The 20930-nt window shown below is 40.7% G+C and overlaps 1 protein-coding gene across 5 annotated transcripts in view; it reads left to right on the top strand.

The window, feature by feature from the left end:
* The window catches only part of DISC1 (DISC1 scaffold protein), a 238696-nt gene that overhangs the window by 7671 nt on the left and 210095 nt on the right, over positions 1–20930 (top strand). For 4 of the 5 annotated variants that reach the window (XR_003926345.2, XM_041128466.1, XM_030035565.2 and 1 more), the window contains exons 2-3: positions 12320–13308; positions 16903–16972. Coding sequence is in view for 4 of the 5 variants with exons in the window: in XM_041128466.1 (XP_040984400.1) it covers positions 12320–13308; positions 16903–16972 (1059 nt within the window). In the remaining variant the exon portion in view is untranslated. Of the gene's footprint in view, positions 1–3289; positions 3383–12319; positions 13309–16902; positions 16973–20930 lie in introns of those variants that run through there. The other variant, XM_030035566.2, reaches the window with a different exon arrangement.

Below are 20930 nucleotides of genomic sequence, written 5' to 3'. Positions count from 1 at the left end.
TGAGAGAAATGCTCTCCAATGTTTGTACAGCCAATAAAAAAGCCTCAGTAATAAACATTTTGTGAAATAACTGCAGTAGATCAAAGTGACATTTAAGTGATGCTCATGAGCATCATTTAATCACCAGCTAACTACTAAAGGTCTGCTGCTGCGGAACAATAGGAGTTCCTCTGTTGTTATGCCTGATTGTGTGTGTGTCTTGCTTAAGGCACTGACCATCATTGAAACTTGTGATTTTTCTGTGTGCGTGTGGATGCTGGTTGAGAACCTATTTATTTCAAGTGCTGAACTTTATTCTTAATTTTGTTCATAGAAAGTCAGCAGCTTCCAGCTTCCAGGATGTGATGAAACTATTGTTTACTAACTTCCCTGTGACTCCTTTGCAGAGTTAAATTGGATAAATTGCTTTCTTGCAAAGTTGGCTGCATCTTCACAGGTGAAACTCTTGAACTTTTGTTGTGTGTATAGATAACTAGTGGAATACTGCAAATCCTGAGACATATATTTGAAGCTTAGAGGTATGATAGGATAGTTCGGGTTGGAGGGCACCTCAAGAGGTCTCTGGTCCAACTCCCTGCTCAAAGCAGGGCTGACTGAGGTTGTACCAGGTTGCTCAGGGCTTTATCCTGTTGGGTCCTGAAAACCTCCAAGGACTGCACAACCTCTCTGGGCAGCCTGCTCCACTGCTTGACTGCCCTCAGGGTGAAAAAGTTTTTCTCTGTACCCAGTCTGAACCCCTCTTGTTTTAAGTTATGCCCATCTCTTTCTTGTCCTACCCCTGTGCGCTGCTATGTATAGATTGCTGTTATCCTCACTATTGGTATGTAGCATCTTGGCAATGTTGTTGCTAGTAGAGGGTAATCAGATGCCATTTATAACATCTTTAAGGGTTTTAGAGTAGCACACTTGGCATTCTTTGATTTACTTTCCTTCCTGTAGCATAAAATAGCACTGTATTTGCTGAAATTTACTGTTGCTGCAAGTATATCTTTATACCCAAAGAGGGCATTCTAACCTTAAAGATGTCCTTAGTTCTGCCTTCGTGGCTTTCTGTGGTACAGAAGTCCTGGCTTATGACTCAGACTTTAAGGTAATTTAAATTTAAGACATTTCATATGTTTTTGTTCAGTAAAGCACTATGATGCTTTTATTGTACAGTAATGAAAATCCATGTGTATTCTGAGTATCTCTCTCAGTTTTATTGGCACCTCTTTGTTTCTGTAAGGCTATTCATGCAAGATGTTCCTGCTCACTGATGGTTAGAGGGAGAGGATGCTTTTTAGGTTCTGAAACTTTTGCAAGTACCTTCAAAATACTGTGAGTTTTCCTTTCCCCCTAGTCGGGAGAGGATTTAAAAGGCTTCCAGCTTAAATGTAGCACTGTTTCACTTGGGAATTAAACGAGCCTGTCAATGAACTAGTTCCGTTTATGGACTATCCTAGTAGACTTCCTTGACACAGATATTTGAAAAATATACTTTACTGTATCAGATCTGTGGATTAGTATAGACTTGTTTAGATTTGGAGTACAAAAACATAGGCAGACACAAGTCATGTTATAGATAAGTTGTCGTCTAAATATAGTGTTTGTGTTTGCTTCAAATTTTTGGTGATAATGTAAGCTAAACCTGAATTTTCCAATGAAACTTCACTGTACAGAATCCCACATGGAATAGCATTATTGCAGGATCTGCCTCGGGGACCTGTGACTCCAAGGTTTGATAGTTTTGAGAATATTAAGATAAAATTCTATCTAAATGCTGCTTTTAAAATCTCCAATCTTTTCAATGAAGACAGGAGTTCTAAAGGTACAATGCCTTAGGTGTATTCTTATAGTGAAAATGCTTTTTTTTTCTAGCTGTCTTTCAGGAGTCCTGTGTAAGTCCTTAGTTCTGTCTTGGGTGTGCTTTGCAACTTGGGTAAGTTGAGTAGCTTTTCCCGTGGTCTGGTTTAACTATAAACTAATGTGTCAGATTACTGCTGTACCTCAGGACTGATGAGATCAAATGTCTCTGAAAATGCATTGCTTTCCTTGAAAGGGAGCTACAGCAGTTCTGTCTGCTGCTTTTTAATAATAATACTTGTCAGGAGTGTTGTGCGTAAACCTGAAAGAAGCAGGAGAAGAAATCCCCTGCTGCTACTACACTAGTACTGCCTAGGGGCCTGTCCCATACAACTGAAAGGGATAGGCAAATATGAGCTACCTTGCACAGGACCCTGCTAATCCTGGATTCTGAATTCAGGTTTTCTAAAGCAAGTAATAAATTAGGAAAAAAAAAAGTATTGGAAATAATGAGTTAATGATCTATATATATATTCTGGAAAACAATTTGAATGATGCTCAAAGTTTTTCTCTGCCAAGCTTTTTGTTACCGAAGCGGATCTTTTCAGGTATGCATGTTTAACACCATATGGTACAATCTGCACCTTTTTTATCCGTTTAAAATGCTAAGCTGAATGCAAAATATGTTGACCTGAGAAACTGCTTCATCGGCTTGTTCAAGACAATCTTCTTTTAATATAGAGAATATTTTTGAAAGGTCAGTCTGATTTTTGAGTTTACTTCTCATTATTTTTTAACTTGAAGTATTTTGCTTAAGACTTGTTTCATTACAGTATCACACAGAGTCCTTGGTACCCAAGAAACATCTGCAAGCTATCTCATGTAAGGGTACGATTTCTTTGAAGATTAATACTGTGCTTTAATTTACTTGGGTAATAAAAGCAGACAGGTAAGGTTCAATGAAAGGTGGCAGATCCTATGGCCTTGTACTTAGGTAGGAATACTTAACTGAATTACAAATAGCATGTGACAGAAATAAGTTAAAAAAACCTCTGGCAAAAATCTGTGCTTTTGTCGAGCATCATAGGCATATGTTAATAAGCGTAACCTGTATTATTAGCTAATATATGTTAGCCCAGGGAGACTGTCAGAGTAAATTGTGGCAGGTAATTGTCTTGGTTTCCTAGACGTGAATAGCAGTGATTTACAGTCGCGGGAAAGAAGCTCTTACAAGAGTGTTTTCATTGAGATGATCTCAAAGGGGATGAATGGAGCCAGTGTGCTGTTACAGTGGGGTTTGGTTTAGATGCTCATACAAACTATGTGTGTGCTGTGAAAGAGGTAACAGGAGCCCTGAGAACTGGTTGAAGTCCTGGTAGCCAAAAGGCTGAGCACCTGGAGGCAAGGGATGAAATTGGTGGACACAGCTGAAGTGGGATTGGGCTCCCTTTAAATGCACCTGGAGAAGCCTAGAAATTTCTGAGCCCTGCTGATGGGGAGTGTGAGGCAGGAAGGCTCTCCGCCTGGGAAGCGATGGGGTGGTCTGGGGGGACTGGGGAGCTGGAGGGCCTGGAAGCTCATGTGAGGAGGATTTTTGGAGGTAAGTAAGTTGAGACATGCCTGTTTGCTCTTGTGAGGGGAGTGCTGTTAGGGGGCTGGGGGAGGCTTGTGCGTGTCGCGGTTGTGACAAAAAGGATAAACTGAAAAGGACCAAAGAGGTGGTTTGGAGGAGTGATATTGGGAAAGAGAGTATCTCTGTATGGCTTTGAACATTGTTTGGGAGCTTTGTGGGTGGTTATCGCTCAGGACTGTGTAGCATTCACTGTGACCCATGCAGAGTTTGGTCAAAGGTCCAGAGCAGCAATTGGAAAGATTTCTGGTTCAACTGTCTTTCTCACTTACTTGAAGAGATATGAGCAATTGGTTTGTGAGAACTAATTGGGGTCCAAGAAGAGAAATGCAATGGAAGTTGCTGGAAAAGAAGGCAGGCTTTGATGGGAGTGCTGGAAAACATGCGGAGCATTGGTATCAGCAGAGTTGGGATGGAGACAAAAATGAGTGAATGCCAATCAAAGTAGATCTGTTGGTGTTGATGATGTCCTCCCTCAGCCTGGGTTCTGACTGGCTGCTGCTTGACTGTATCCCCTCATCCTTGTCTGCTGCTAGTGGGCTTTCCAATGTGCATGAAGACAGGGCTTTGGTCCTGTTGAGTTTTTAGTCTCCAGACGTGGTGGGTGTGAGGTGCATGGGGTAACTCTCAGCTCCTGCCTGCAGCTGAGTAGGCAGTCGCTTAGATCTCATATGAGTTGTCACTCTGGGAGTCTGGCTATGGAGGCAGTGTTCCTGCAATACCTGGTGACGTGGGTAGGAAATACCAAGTTTGGCCTCTAATGCCAGGGCTCTTATCTGGGGAGGTATGGGCTTCTAGCTGTCTAGCGCTGGTGGGTGCTGCCTTTGAGTGCTCTCCGGCCCTTTCTTGAGGTCTTCTCATCCTCCGTGTCGATTGCCATCGTTGCTCTGTGCTGGCACATCTGCTAAATTCTGTAATTCAATGCAGTTACCTTCTAGAGATAAACTATATTCTTTCCTGGAATGTTAATTTTTTTGCTGTTGGGTTTTTTTTTTTTTTAGATATCTAACTTGCTCTAGGCAGTGACCTGTGTCCCGCCTTATTTAGAAGGAGCTGTGCTTACTGCTAGAAGAGAAGTGTTCTTGCCCGTGGTTAGTATTCTGCTGCAGTTTCAGCAATACCTGCTATAGTACTTCATCCATAGCTTGTTCATCAGATAATCTCAGAATTTCACCTGAACCATCTACTTTTTTCCTCCATGCTAGAGGAAAAGTATATAGCTGATGTCTTCACTTTTGTGTTCTCAGGCCCAATAAAATAAGCTTCCGACTTCTGTTTTGTCTGTCTACAGCTTTGGGTAAGGGTTGTAAAGGTCGAGCCATAGTCTTGCCCAAGATCTCAAAAGGGATATAATTTGCATCTTTCCTGCTTACCAGTGTAGGTCTCTAAAGGAACTGCACTTGGCTTGCTGGAGCACAAAGGGTTGTTGACCACTCAAAAGTTGTAACATCTACAGACTGATGGTGCTGAGTAATCTGCTGGCCTTTAGCAAGGACTCGCATTAACTGAAGTTGGCTGTGTAACTGTTGAGGATAGGAGAGTAGTGCTGCAGTCTGCCTTGTGGGTTCAGCTGAAGATCTTCATCTTGCCACTCGGAGCGGTGATTTACTGTCAGCCAGCAAAAGCACAATCTATGCAATTGCTGCTGCAAAGAGCAGAGGATGCCCGAGTACAGAAATTTTGTGGGAGCAGAAGGAATTGCAGGGGTTCATGCAAAGCTCTGAGATTTTCTTTTCGGGGGAGCAGGGTGAGGGACCCGTGCTGCTCGCTTGCCTGCCTCCTTGCTACAGGTGGGGGCTCAGTGTCCCATGCATTGCCGTAACTGCAGTTTGTGTACGTGCCTGGCTTTTGCAGTATCTTGTATTTAAGTTGTATCCTTAGGTCCTGTGCTTTCTGTGGGAAGCTACTGCTCAGCTTTCCTGATGTCTGGAGCTCCATTTCATCTCCATTGTTGTATAGACAGCACTGACATCGCCTCCTGACAGCCTGACTGGGGCTGTAAGGTAAACTTCCTTCAGCAGGCAAAGGAGGAGCATTTGTCCTGGGACTTTGATATTAAATTGTAAAGCTAAAAGCATTCTGACTTCTCACCCTTGGCAATATAGGAACTGCCACGTTGTTTTATTTTCATTATATGTGATCACTACTGAGCTGTTAAGAGAAAATTACTTTCTATTTCAGTAAACTCGATTTTGGTTTCAGACTGACTGTGCATCAGATGCTTAATTTGGAACCCACTCCCTTGGTGAAATTAAAAATTCAAATCTCCAAGCTGGAGCACTCAAACTGTGCTTGAATTAGAAATTGACTGCTGTCAATGTGCTCTCACACTTCACTCTTTCTTTTTTTTCTTTTTTCTTTATTCCTCCCTCCCCTCCCCCCCGATGAGTTTTTATATTAGAGTGTTGCTGTAGATGATCTGACTGAGCAGAAGTAGTGGGAATCCACACTGTCACTCCATAGACAGAGTGATGAAAGAGAAGTGTGGTGTGTTAAATAGACCATTCTTGAAAAGGACTGCTGTGTACTAATTTCATAGTTACATGCATGTTTGGTAAAATACTTTTATGGGATTTGACTGCAAACCCATTAAGTGTTGTTTGCAAATTAATTTAGGACCTAACCAAACTTCACAGTTTCTATAAAAAAAATCCTTGCTTCCCTATTTCTGTGTAATATTTAAAACTGTTTTCAGATTTTGACTGAAAGAACCAGAGCGTTCTCTCCACTTGAGACATTTGCACGGACTGCTTCTACAGACTTTTGCACTGAAATGGGGAACAAAAGTTTTTTCCCTCAGGAAGAAAAACAACAAACCTTAAAAACAAAACTCCCGAAATAAGCATTGGCTCTCTATTGTGAGTGTTCTCTGCAGACTTGCAACTTGTGTGTACTCCTGCCTCTTTGGAAAGTGGATAAATTATTCTCAATTATTTGATTGTATGTTAAAAAGAATTATACTCACAGGTTTTAAAAAAAATAGGGCTGGATATTTCTGGGGAAGTTATTTGTCTTCTGTTATTGACTGTGCTGAAGGTGCCCAGTGCTGCTACTGGCTTGTTTTCCCAGACCTGCTTGTGTTCTCCCCCAGGGTGTTTTACTGTCCATCAGGTGGTCGGTCCATGGGATGGATCGCAGAGCTGGGTGTAGGGTAAGTGATGACTGGGGGCCCCGTAAAGGTAACTGTTATGTTAGGCAGTTGATTAAGTGAGTTTGGCAGTTCCAGCTAGCCTAGGCTGATTGCAGTGAGTTAGGAGAAATATATGAGTGAGCTGTATAAGGAGGTTTGGAGACTGATTGGGTTAAGGCTTGTCAACCAGAGATGAATTCTGAATGTGAGATGTAGTAACAGCCGGAGAGCGAGATGTGTGAGGAGTGTCTGTAACAGGATTATGCTGAAGTTTATTGCAAAGGTCTTGGGCTTCCCTGGCTTTGTTTTTGCTTGGAACTTCTGTAGCGGTAGCTGCCTGCATGAAAACAAGTATGAAAAGAGCAGAAATGTCATTTTTTTGACAGTATTATGCTATGTAAGTGGTCCTGTTTTATTGAGACAGCACAGAGTCACCTAGCTGTTCTAGAGTGAATTTGACCACTTGCTTTTCTGGCCAACACAATGAGTTTCCTTGTAATGCTGCAGTGGAGAAGTTGGGTGGTATAATTTTCATTCAGCTTGGAGGAATGCAGTTTTCTATAATAGCCAAGCCTTGGGTCTCGGGTTGCTAGCCATAGGGTGTTGATTCGTTATTGAATAGGCCCTCACGGTGCAACTGCATGCTTTTGCAAGCTGGATACTTAACTATATTTTAAAATTTGATCAGATCAGAAAGGCATATTTCTGTTCTTTTTGTCACAGCAAGGCGCTTAGGCCCTGATTCATCAAGGCACTTGCTTGAGAAAAAACCCTGCTTTTGTGCATGGTCACTGCACTGCTGAATACTGATGGATGCAGATGTGTTTTTAAAGTGTTAGTAGTATTGAACACAATTATAGTATGTAATTAAGGAAAGGGGTGCTTCTCTTATTTCCCCTGACTAAATAGGTGATTGTTACTGACATGGGAAGTGTTTGATATTTACCAGCTTTTTAACAGATTTTTTTTTTCTTTCTTAGTGTTAAGGCAAAACCAGGTTTAAAACACTTTTTTTTTTTTTTTTTTTTCCTTGAGGGGGGGGAAAGTTGATGGGTGTATTGAAACTGGTATCAGCTAATGTGATTCCTACTGTAGAGAGAGGTGCTGGAATTTCATCAGATGGCTTAAAATGAGCAATTGCATTAAGAAGGTAAGTGGCTCAAATGTAACAATTCAATGACATGCATTATGGGAGTGTGTCAATAAAAATACAATTATTTAAACACTGGCTAAGGAAGACCACTTGAATTTCTAAAATGCACAACTCTTTGAAGTGTTTTTTTAATGAAGAATAGAAACTAATATGCATTTAATGACTTCAGGGAATATTTTATACGTGATGTCTTGAAAATTTAACAGTTGAATAACTGAACCCAGCCTGTGACCTTAGAAATCACAGGAACCCTTGGCGAGGAAATAATTTGTAAATGGTATCAAATATAATGTAGCTCAGCCATTGCTTGTCTTCTATAGATATACTTTATAAAATGCTAGGTAAATCAAAGTATAGTTAACATTCAATAAGTAAGATGAAAAAGCTAAATGAGACCTTTGCATTTTGAGAGTTATAAAAATCTTTATTCAAAAGTAACTTTCTTTGAAAGTGCTGGTTTGTTTTAACATAGGCTGTATTGAGATCAGTGTCATCTTATTTTGAATATTCAGTGGTATCTTTGAAATTCAGCAAATGAGTCAAAATATAACTGATTAGGAAGCTGCAACATTTTACATATTTTTATGACCTAGGAGCTGAACAGGAATGGTTATTATCCTGTCAGATTGGTTAATCCCTGAGAATGGTTCATTTTTGTTACTGATAGGTTAAACATTTGTGTGTGTCTGTAAATAATAAGTATTTTCATCTCACTTTGTTTGCATACAGTTTAAGGCGGGTGTTTAAGGTTTCCTTAATAGAAGCAGCACTACAGAAATTGCTTAGAGAAGTGCTTTGATAGTTGGCTTTGAATATGACCAAGTATCTTTTCCTCTGCTCCACAGTTACCACCCACAAATGCTCTGAAGGTGAATTTGTTATTCTAATAAAAATCAACTGTGTGTAATATAGGCATATTTGGATAGTCATGCTCTCTTTAAAACTGCATATATAATTTCTCAGTTACTTTCAGGGAGAACTTAATGAGCTTGCAAGCACTTTGTGTTATGTGTTTAAAGCAGGGGTGGGTAGGTAATTGCTTCAGAGTTTCTGTAACCTATCTATAAAATCCTAGTGGACTTTACAAAAGTGTAAGGTAGTTACACCTGTCTGTCCACAGAGGCTACTAGAGCATTTGATCAAAAAATTGAGCTGCCACTTTTGTGGCTGAAAACAAAGACTGATTATCTAAAATAAATTTGATGACTGTTCTGCTGTCCTTTAGCATCAGACTGGTACAAGAGAATGTGCTCTTTCCATCAATGGGAAATGCTCTTTGGCTTCACCTCTCCTTTACTTGTTCATCTTACTGGTGCACCTGGGATGTGAACAGCATTTATGGTCATGCCTTGCTTACAGCAACAGACTCTTCCCCCCACCCGTGTTCTGGCTCTGAGCAGTTAGTTTTTATGAAATGCTGGTCATCAGGAAAGATTGTTGCGGTGAAAGAGCTGTTATAATTAAGTTATTTCTGGGCTTTCATAATTTGGATTTGAAGCAATTTGCACATAATCTGACGTTAGAATATACGTTGCATTGTCTTCTAGGATTGTAACGTATTTTTTAAATGTTGATTTGTAATATTACAATTGAAAGGCCCTTCTTCCATTTGTGACTTTTCTCTTTTTATAAGTGCATGTCTCATACAATGCATGACACACTTTAATGTAGGGTTTTTTTAATTACCTTCAGCTGTTTCACAGTATTCCAAGGTACCGTTTTGATAGTCTTGTAGTTAATTGCCATCAGTTATTTGATGTGCTTGAAACTGAGGGAATTGTAAGAAAAATTTGAGGCCTGTCTTTTTTTAACAATCTAGCTGAATTGGTTCGATGTAGTTTCTGTATCTGATGTGCCGACAAAGCAAGCTATGGTTGGAAAGCTATGCAGACAAACAAAGTGTTTGTAGCTAAATTTCAGATATGTGATGACAAACAACTGAAAACGTTCTAATCTTCAGAAAAGGGACATGGCAGAAGGGTAAACAGTGCACAAACAGTATACCCAAAGCCATGGTAACATCCTGGCTGGATTTTGTGATGGCTGAGGGCACTGTGACTGCTCTCTAGCTGGAGCTGGAGGACAAGCTGTGGCCGCCTCCCTCCCTTGTCCTTTGGGGAAGGCAGGCATGGATGTTCACGTTGAGGTGCTGTCCCAGCTCTGTGTCCGTGCACTCCTCCTCTGCCTTCTGCTCAGGTGCAGCTACGCTGGGACTAAGGACCTGCAGCCCTTTCCTTGTAGCATCCTCTGAATGGCTCGTGGCTGTTGGACTATAATTTTTAGTCTAATTCAGGCAGTGGTGCTGCTCTGGTAGCCAGGTGAGGGACTTTTGCTGCTGGCCTCACCAGGAGGCAGACCTGGAGTCCATAAAGGAGCTGAATGGTAAACCTGTCTAGAAGGTTACCTGCAAATGTTGGGAGGAGCGCAGAGATGCGTGGGTTTTGTGTGGGCTAGTTCAGGATACTGGAATTGTACCACTTTGGCTCCAACAATTTTTAGAATTGTATCCAGTTCATTTGGTGCAAATATCTAACACTTTGGCTGATTGAAACCTTGCTTATATTAGCTTAGTTTAAATTTGGTGTTTAAAGGGCTGTAATTATCTGTCTGCTTTAGAAATTCATAGTGATTTAGTAAGATCAATTTTAAACTGATTTTAATTAAACCAAAGAACCTTTTCCATTTTCACAGATGAGGCCTGTGACTAGCCTTTGTAAACGGCGATAAGTATATCCAGTCGTAGAATGACTTTTTTCTGCATGACTGATTTCTTCTGCTGAAGGCAAATTTAGGCTGTTATTTTGTATATAAACTAAAAGAATTAAATTCTAAAGAACATTTTGTTCAATTTTTGTTCCCTTACTCCAAGAGCGGTTCCTATTTGTTAAGACTTCTATTAAATTACTCCCAATACAGCATTTCTCTGTCTTTTTATAGTAGACAGGCTGATGGACTCGGTGACCTTTTTTATTTCTGATTTGAGTGATGCTTTTTCCTCTGACAAAAGAGAATGTAAGAGACAGCCGGGGTATTCTAATTTATGGTGATAGGAAGCAGAATACAGAAGCTTAACTGTAGTCCCATGGTGACATGTGCCACTATTCTAGTATGTGGAAAAAGTATAAATTGCTTTTGTTGAAGGTTATTTGGAGAGAGTGTAGTGAATGTTGGGAAACGTCTCCTGGGAAGTTTCAGGTCTAATGCTTAAATTTTTGTATAGGATGTCATTGTAGTAAGGTGTGTATGAGACCTGTGTTAGGAGTTGCTGAGGAGTTTAGATTATGTGCGCATCTGTCAGTGTAAAAATTGACAAAGGGTTGTGATTAGAGATGAATGTTAAATATATTGCATGTAAAGAAAAAAAAAATCTCAAACTTGTGTTTTTGGAAGAGCTCTGTGTGGGTGATGACAATATTTGTAACACCTGAGATTCTGGCAATTGATTCTGTTTCAGTGAGTAGAGGGCAGCTAATTGAGGGCATAATTCAGCTAGTCACTAGATCCCTTTGAAGCGTGATTCTGGCAAATAGGTCTGGTCAATATGTTTTTGTGTTACAAAATGGATGATGGCGCAGAGCTTGTATTCCCACTGATTGTGTGCAGGACAGACGAATGGAATACGTTTTGACTAGCAGTAAATCCATAAGAAACTGAAAGTAGTCACCATGTAATCTTTCACCCATATATGTTTTTTATAGAAATGTACAGAAAACAGGCAAGATACCACATTCTTATCTGTCACTTTTAATGTTCGTTGAGGTTTATATCTTTGTTCTTTCTATTCTGCTCTGCAAACAGCAAATTTATCTTTTCATCTATGTAAGTAAGGTATATGTGGGGAAATTGAGCTATTGAGCAGAGGCCCTTTCTTAATGGTATTAATACTGCTGTAACGATACCAAGCATATGGTGGCAATAGTTTTCTGGGACTGATGGTCCTGCATGCAAAACTTTTCCTTTCACTTTACATTTTGGACAATAGGTAGTACAGCAAATCTAAATGACAACTTATAAAATATCTCATTAGACTGACATCTGCAGCCACAGAGTGTTACAGAGTCACGTCTGTTCTGGAAGCAGAGTCTGAATCACTTGCTCATACTAATAAAACATGGATATGAACACAAGAAACTGGACGTGAGCAACAACAGATCATGCACGAAATTTCTTTGCGAGTATAGTTCTCATCTTTTCGATGCAGATTCAGTCCTATTCTAGACATGCTTGTAAGTGAAAATCATTCTGGATCAGAGAGACTTAAACAAGGTCTGTGCTTTAGCATGCTGCTAAGCAAATTGAGAACGAAGCAGCACAGAGTGGTGCTATGAATAGGGAAGATGATGTGATTCATCCTACCCAGGTTTCTGTCCTGGCGGATGTGATTATGTTAGCGAGTTCACTTAAAAGCAGGTGCAAACTCTTTAGAAAGTGACTGAATACACACAGCCTTCTCCAGCAACACCTTTTCTTCTCTGTCTGCAGTATGGTCAGTGTCTGTCTTTTGTTGAAATGGAAAGCAATGTGCTGTTTGAAATTCCTGAAACAATTATTTTCAGATGCTACAATATGTTAAGCCTAGAAAACTGCAGAAACACTGTAATGACTTTTTTTTCCCCTCCCCCAGATGGTCAGGAGCACTTAATGCCTGCAGGCTCTCTTCGTAAAAAGAAGGTGGCAAAAAGACCTGGATACATGAGGCCAGAAGCTCAGCGACAGATAGAGTTTCAGTCCCTGGGTGCCTGCAAATCCTTCAGCCCAGAGGAGCTCAAAAATGGCAGGCAGCACTGGGGAGACTTTGAGAACTGCTCTCTACGCAGACCATGCCAAAGTAACTTTGAATTCTTACGCTGTAGTGCAGCGAGTAGTGCCATAGCTCCTGCTAATGGGGTAACAACATTGGCCACTACTGGAAAAATGTCAGGATGCTGCAAAAATCTTTCATGTTGCAAGAGTCCACGGTCAGAAAACGCAGTGATAGCTGTTTACCCTGCTGCAGCAACAAGCAAAGGAGGTGTTTCTGCTGTGTGCTGTACACGGCAGAAAAGCCACAATGCTAAAGTGAGCAAGCCCCTGAACATGTATGCTTTGGATCAGACAGAAGTGAATAACAACTGTGAATATCAGAACAGAGATGTTGTTTCTCGTTCTGTTGGTGCACACGATAGCTTCAGTTCAAGTTTCAGCTTCATACAGCTTTCCCTGAACTCGGCCTCTGGAGTAAGTGATGCTGAAGGCAAGTCAACTGTCAAGGAAGCTGAGTATGTTCTGCATCCCAGCACCACAGGAAATCTGCATAAGCCAGAAGAGATGGCACGAACTTGTGAGCACTTGGGAGCTTTGCATTGCTTCTCCAGGCCCAGTGAGGATTTGGAGTACGAAAATGAGACCACAGCAAATGATAAACTACAGGACTGTGAGACCGTCTCTCTCTCGGATACAGATGCAACATTTTCATATTCTACAGATTCCTCGGATGCAGCATCTGCTGGCTCTTCTGTCACCTCAGGCTATGAAAGTAGCTTTACTGTTAGTGACCATAACTGGGATACTTTGATGAAAAAATATGAACCAGTGCTACAGGACTGCCTGCTTGGCAACCGCAGTACATTAAAGGTTAGTAATCTCACTTCATCTTTGATTCCTCCCCCTGGCCCTCACATCATTTGCATTTATAGTGCCTAAGTCAAAGTTGATGTAGGAATTGGGATATTAATGGCTTTTGCAGCATTTGTTCATAGAGGTTTACAGTAGCACTCTGCATGATAAAAGTGAGAAAACCAGTTTCATTTTCTTTTTGGTTCTTTAAAAAAAGGTGATGTTGTTGCAGTACCCTATTCCTATGTTCTGCTGAATCTGTGATCCTCTGATTTCTAATACATCATACAGTTTCTGAATTCAATAAATACCATTTTCTTTCACAGGTGGCTGTTTTGTCTGCAGTTTGGAGTATATGTAGTACAAAATTTGGGGGTGGTAAGAACTCTTTTTCTTGAAGCACCATGATTTAACAACGCTAAACTTTGTAATTGGAAATGTATAAGTTTAGCCAAAAATTTCTTGGAGTGAGGCACCTGTATGAGAGTAGTCTGTAATCTAATAGATGGGTACTTTCCCTGCATGAAGAAAAATGGGGGTCAAGTCCCTGCTCTGACTCCAACTGGGAATTGAACTTTTTTTTTTACTTCCACCCCAGAGGAGTAGTGGGCTGTTGAGTCAGGAGTCTTTCTTTTTGCACTATGTATACCTACTACATATACAGGCATTCTCATTCACTGTGTTCTTCATGGGAAAGGGATGGGGAAACTTTAAGAAGGATCAGCTACGTTTTGTTATACAGTTTTTGGGATGGTGGGGTGGGCATCGGAGGGAAACCATTTTGAGCTTACCTGCAATAAGGAGCCAAATACTGGCTTTATTGTGCATGCAGGAAGCAGTAATCCAGAGATTAATGTCGACATGATGGATTTCACAAATTTGTTCAAGGTGTACTAAGTGGCTGGTGGGGTTTTTCTGGTGTGGTGGTGGGGTGTTTTTGGTGTGGGTTGGTTTTTGGTTTTGTGTTGGTTTTTTGGTTTGTTTTTTTTTTTAGTGTCTCACTAGTGCCCTGAGTTTCTGGGATGCCTTTCAGAAACCCAGGTTCTTGTGACTTCTCAGCTCAGACGTACCTGCTGAGATGCACTGTACTGTCTTTAGGCCTGCTGAAGCAACCTGCTCTGGGGAGACTTTGCACAACCTGCTGTCTGGGTAAGACAGAAGGTTGAGAAACTTTTATTCTTACTTTACTTTCCATGACATCTGACCTGGGCTTACGGTGCTCTCTAATACTTACTTTTCATAGAGGATGCATGTAGGACTCAAACTAGGTTTTCTAATTTACAGACTTGACACACAATGACATGGAGCAGTTTATTTGGCTTCATGCCTGGAATGACAATGTGCCGATGGTCTGGGATGGTTTGGGAAATTAATTTGCTGCAAATTTGGGAATATATAACATAATCAAAATAAGAAATTATTTTTCTGTCTTTTCAGTATGCTTATTTGATAGGCACAGAAGAAAAATTGCTATCTTTAATTTCTGTATTCATTAATTCATTGAATGGAGAATTGGGAATTTGTGCTCTCAGATGTCTTTGCCCTTGGTTAGCCAGTGTGGATGTTTAATTTGAAGCACCTTCCTATTGTAATGATAATGAGCAAGTCTCAAACTTTTCAGGAGGGAACAAAGGCAACTGTAGTCAACAACAGGAGACAATACCAAAGTTGTTAAAATTATGCTTTTTCTGTACTTATTAAAAAAAAAAAAGTGGTCATCACATGGTACAGATGTAGGACATGCCACGCTGAAGCAGCTCTTTGATTAGTTGAGCTCCAAGCATCTTACCAGCCTGCAAATAGAAAGCACTTTACTGTGACAGCATCAGTCAGTTTGCCGTGGGCATGCCTCGGCTGTGGTACCCAAGCAGACTTTAAATGACCTGCCACTGTGGCCGCATGATGGAGTAAACACTGCAAACAGCAGCAAAGCTGTATTCTCAGTATAGATGGTTGTTATACATCATATATATGAAAAAAGTGTCATTTGAATCATTCCTACTGCAGGCTTCTTTAAAACTCTATCAAAAGTATGGCATAAAATACAGAAAATAATTTATGGTGAGGATTCAGAGCTCCTCCCTTCAATATGTTACACATTCCTTACCAGCCTCAGAGAAAAAAGATTGGAGTTTCAGGATGTGAAAAACAAAATAAAATAAAACCTTGAGGAAAAGGGAGTATACACAATGTTGTTTGGGTGTGGTTTTGGTTTGTGTTTTTTTTTTTTTTTCCCCTCTGGGGCATCCTATAGCCTACTATTAATCAAGCATTTTTTTTATTCTTTTCTGGCTTTATTTTTTTTAGTTCTTTTCTGACTAGTCTGCTTTCACATACCATGTTTAGAAGGGATGCCATTAATTTAGATGTCTTGCCTAATACGTGTGTTGATTGTATAGTCATGATAACTGAGTGTTTCTATTAAGTTGTTGACTGGCTGTACCTATTTTTCTCTATGCAATTTAGAATTTAAATGTAGGGATTTAAATATGAAAGAGTTTCAGGGAGGAGCAAGATCTTTTATAAATGCAGGATGTCTAAAGTATGCATTTTCTTGTGTTAGAAAATGCTTTGTCAAGCACTTTCAGGCTTTGGGCTATGAGAATACATGCTGCTGCTTTTTTCAGGCTTACCTTTTTCAGTGCTGATAACAGCTTGTTTGGTACAGGTCATGTATAAATTTAATAAGAAGAAAACACTTTTCAGTCTTGTAACTGTAGCCATGTTAGGCTGTGGCTGGCATGGCAATGAGGAGGGGACTGCCTACCTTCTAACCAAATTCTTCTAACAGTAAAAACTTGTAATAGCCTTTGAATGCACACCTAGCCTTACAATTTTTTAGTAAATTTAGAACTTTGGTCCAGACCCTTCATGTTAAGAAAGAGAAGCAGTAACTTTAGAAATAAAACTTTATTACGGTAAGAGTTTCTTTTTTGGTGTGAAAAGGCACTCTGTATGTAGAATAGGTATTGGTGTTTTTCTTTTTTTCCCCATCTAGCATTTGCAGTGTGAACATTTCTGAAAATGCAAACGTCAACATTATGCAGATAAGCCTAAATTATATTTTAATGAACCTTCATTGACTGCATATGAACACAATTTTCTATGCCATAACATAAGTATACCTGTTCCAAAATATTCATACTGTATTTCTCTTTTTACTTACAGAAGAAAATGTGGTTTGCATATGGAAATTCTGGATTTGTTCTGTGCAAAACTCATGTAGGCAAAAAATTGTTAGAATGGGCTCAAGAACACCCTGTTGAGTACAATGTGATCAGAAATAGATGTCATGCTGACAGAATCCTCTAATAATCCTTACTTTGATTTATTCAAAGGGTGAAAAATATCCTATGATCACGTGATCTCTTTTGCTTTTCAAGAAATAGTTTGTTTGTATGTGTTTGGACTAAAGCCGAGTGTCGTTCAAGTAGCTGCAGTTCAGCTGGGTTCCAAATAGGTCTGTCCACTTAATTAATATTTGGTTTCACTCTCAAAATCAGACCATTCTAGCAATGTAATAATCTATTAAATTTTTATTATGTGGAGGTTAATAGTCTAAATATTTTTAAATGCAACTTCTTCATAATTAACTTTTTTCTCTTTGCATAGATAAAATCCTTGATCTTACGGCTTCAGAGGCTTCAGGAAAAAGCAATAGAAGAAGATGACTATGATAGAGGTGAGAGTTGCTCCCCCCTACCCCCTGCTGGATCATACTGCTTCCCCCCCCCCCCCCCCCTTTCTTCCCCCTCCTTCCTCTATTAATTTTATTTTTTATTCACTACATAGTGGTGGGTAGGTGTGGAAGACTAGTTCAATGAACTGCATTGTTTATTCTGTTGTATGGCAGGAAACAAATTAGAGAAAGAAGTAGGTCAGCAGCAGGTAGCAACAGTTTTTATTTTCTTGAGCCACATCACCATGTGGGAAAGTTGAAATCCAAATATCCACCATCTGGATCAGCTGTTTTGAGCAGCATGACTTTAAAAAATGCAGAAATGAATGAAAGCTTTGAAAGGAGAAAGGACAGGCACTGGCTGCTGAGAGGGTGTGATTTGTTGCTTGCCACATTTAGTCATGACACTACAGCAGGGCTCAAACACAGAAATGAGCTCAGTAGCTATTATAAAAGTGAATGATACTGTCCTGTGGGATTAACTTGATGTCCACTGAGTTTAATCAAAACCAGCTAGAGAATATGGTAATGATACAGCTGCTGCCAAATATCTGTATTTGAATAATGCTTTTCCTTTGAAATGCCTTGGCACTTCTGATAAGCTCTGTGTGTGTGCGTGTTAATGATTAGAGCATCTATTAACACACATCTCTGGTTTCTTATTGTTTCCTGTGATGGTAGTCTGTGTTCAGGTACTCATATTTTGATAGTCTTGAGGTTCTAGATTAAATTCTTCCCACTAGATCTGTCTTCAGTCGGGAAGCCCTGCAAACGTTTCAGGAAAATCTGCATGGGTACTTCAGAGAATAAGGCTGGAAAAAGATAGTTCCTTTCCTGCCACGTTTTTATTCACAGCTTTTACGGGTCGGGGAACGTCAGACTTGTGGTTTCCCTTTCAAAGTTAATGTGTGAAGCTTTGCAGTTGTACTGTGGCTCTGTTTCTGTGCCCCCAAAGGTGTCCCCAGAAGACGATTAAAATGTGTTTTAATAGTGTCTGGGGAGTAGGTATGTAGCCCTTTTGCAAGAGTGGTTCTGTTGGCCTCTTATAGGCTTGTCTATATATAGGAGAAGTCTGCTACTGTCACAAGTCATTCTTTTAGGGTGGCATCTCCCAGTGGGGGAACCCTTTAGGTATGTTAAAAGCTGAGGATGTTGTAGATATTCATGGGTTTAATCTCTGTCAGATAGACATTATTGATGTGTATGCTTTACATGTGTAACACTCATAAGTCGTCTTTTTTAAGTGCCTGTGTGTTGAGTTCCCAGTTAGAGACTTCTGACAGCTGTGTACTCAGTGTGTGTGGTTCCCACAGATTCCAGCTGGGATTCTCTGGGCAGTCAGCCATTCCAACAGCAGTACTTTAGTATATCAGGTGTGACATCTGCATGTGATGCCACGTAGTTGTTGACCACAGTGGAAAATGATGACTCGTCTAACCTTGCACAGAAAGCTCTTGTGTAGTTTTCCTGGGTGCTAGTCTTGTATCTTCAAAACAGGACCATTTTTCTGTTGACCATCATTTTATCAATTAACTAGGGTGGAAACCGAAAAGGGTATCAGGCAGGTAGCACAGAGGGTGGTTTGCAGAGTCTTGCGTTAATTCCCCTCAGAAAAATGGTCTGGCTGAAATGTAATTTCACCAGGTGTTGTGGGCACAGCTTACAGAGAGCAAAAGTGGCAGCGGTACAAAGGTGGAGAGGAGCATCCACAGGTGAGATTTCTGTTTTCTGTGCTAAGTCTGGCATATACAGGCAGAAAACATTTGCCCTGATATGGGACTAGACGCTGAGGTGCTTGAGACACTTTGCCTTGGGTTCCTCCATCCCTTTGAAAACTGGAACTCCATCTTCGAACACGTGTTTTCAGAAAATGCTATGCTCCATGCATGCACATGACCATGCATCCTTAATTTTATTAATTCCTAATTTCTGAGTCCTTGACCCACTTTCTGTCATACTGGTTTTTGCTCCTCTTCTAATACAACTGTCAGCTGGGGTTTTTTTGTGACTACTTCTCATTATTTTCATGGTAGCCGAACTGGCTTCCTTAGTTTTTTTGTGAAACATGGGCAGCGTATCTCCGGGGAAAGACTCGCATGGAGAAGGTGCAGTGCTGCAAGAAGAGTTAGAGCTGTGACCTTCCCTCCTCCTCTTGTAGTGGCAAGCTTTCCGCCTTTGCTTTTAGAGCTACGTCGCTGCTCCTGGTGGAGAACAAAGTCTTGCCTGGCGTGAAGTGAAGTTTGAAAGCTTATTAAAGAGCTTACAGATTGGCCCGGTACCAATTTCTGTTCAAGTGAAATCTGTAATTAGCCTTCTTTAAAGGGATCTTATTGCCAAATATTGCTAGCAGGGAATGGAATTGCTAAATGTGCAGAGCTGTAATGTAGGGCATAAATGGAAATGGATTATCAGGGAGTGGGAGAAACTGACATGATGTATGCAGAGGGCTGAGGACATTTTAACTATAATGCTAAAAGACAATTACTGTCCCTGTAATTTGGGGGACTTCTTTGAGTATAGCGAGTCCTCTGTTAAGAGAACTGTTTTGAAATGGAGATTGTGGTAGTGCTGTGTGTGGTGATAGCACAGGTCTTGCTGATTTGGGAGTGCTGCAGGGGTAGGGGAGATCTAGTATGATGTGAGTAGCTGCAAAATGCCCTGTGCGTGGAAGAGGTGAGTAGGGGGAAAGGACACCAGGTGGAAGAGGGATATGGGTGGCTATACCCCCAAATGGAAAACTAAATTGTCATTAAATACATTCTTGTGTGTAACTATGTTATCGCTTCAGTGGTGGAGGCTCTGCTCCAGCTTCAACTGTAGACAAGAACTCAAGAGATTTTCTGACTTCGGCTCTCAAGAGCCATCCAATCTTGCAGGAGAGGGCTCAGTTTTTAACAGCAGTTCAGTGGGAGGGAGATGTGTTAGCACTTAAAACTCCTCAAAGTGCTCAGGACTGGTTTCTGCTGTCTGGCACTGCAAACTTAGCAACTTAAGGAAAGGCAAGCATCTACTGACATGGCTTCTTTCCTGCTCTCCAGAGCTTTTTGAAAGCTCCCATAGCTTATAGTAACTTTTGAAACAGAACCGTAAGTACAGTGGTGCCCCTACAGAGCAGGGAAAGTGATGCACTGTAGTTTTGGTCGTGGCAACAAGACTAAGAAATGGCACAGAAATAAGGCAAGTTTTTCCAACTACAAAGCCATGAACAAATACCTTGTTGCAAACAGGTCAGGAATAAGGATGTATTTATTTTTCCCCCTTTGCAGAAACACAGAACAGATGCTTGTTGCTTGGGTCTGTTAGAGAACGTGTGTTTTCCAGGTTCATGTTAATGAATTAGCATTTATTTCCTGAACAGGTTGTGACTTTTTTTTTTTTTAAAGGGATATTTGAAACCACAACCCTCCATTGTTGTTTTGGAGAGAAGTGAATGCCTGTTTAAATCTTCAGATTGTTTCGTCCTAGTTTTTCCTTTCTTTAGATGAATCTATTTGCTCCCTTTCTCCCCTTGAGCTTGGGAGGTGCACAGCAGAAATGGCTCTTGCCATTGCTTGTTTACCTGTGCTGTTTCTTCTTAATGACCTGCCTTGGCATGGTTAGGGTGTCGGTGTAGAAGAGCTTCAGCTGATCATTCAAGCAACTCGGTTTCTTCCTACACTTTCTGGCAGTGCTATGTGTATGGGGGGGAGATATGTTCCGAGAGTGTCGGGGGGCTGCTTGGGGCAGAGGCTGCCCTCCTGTCCCACGTTCGTGCTCGTCTGCTAGAGGTCACCAAGCACGGTGCCGCGAGACCTGCAGGCTGGTCTCTTTTCATACTATAGCCACCACGGGTTGTTTCAAATGCAGATGTTCCTCTGCTGTGAAACATTTGTGTGAAATGCATATTCAGCGAGACAAATCTCCTTCTCCGTCCTGGTTTATTTTTAAATAGGAATCATTAGGAGGTTTTATTGCTTGTTCT

This window comes from Aquila chrysaetos, chromosome 13 (genome assembly GCF_900496995.4).
Source record: "Aquila chrysaetos chrysaetos chromosome 13, bAquChr1.4, whole genome shotgun sequence".
NCBI classification, from domain to species: domain Eukaryota; kingdom Metazoa; phylum Chordata; class Aves; order Accipitriformes; family Accipitridae; genus Aquila; species Aquila chrysaetos.
Note: the sequence above shows the minus strand (reverse complement) of the source record. Positions and strands in the feature narration are given on the sequence as shown.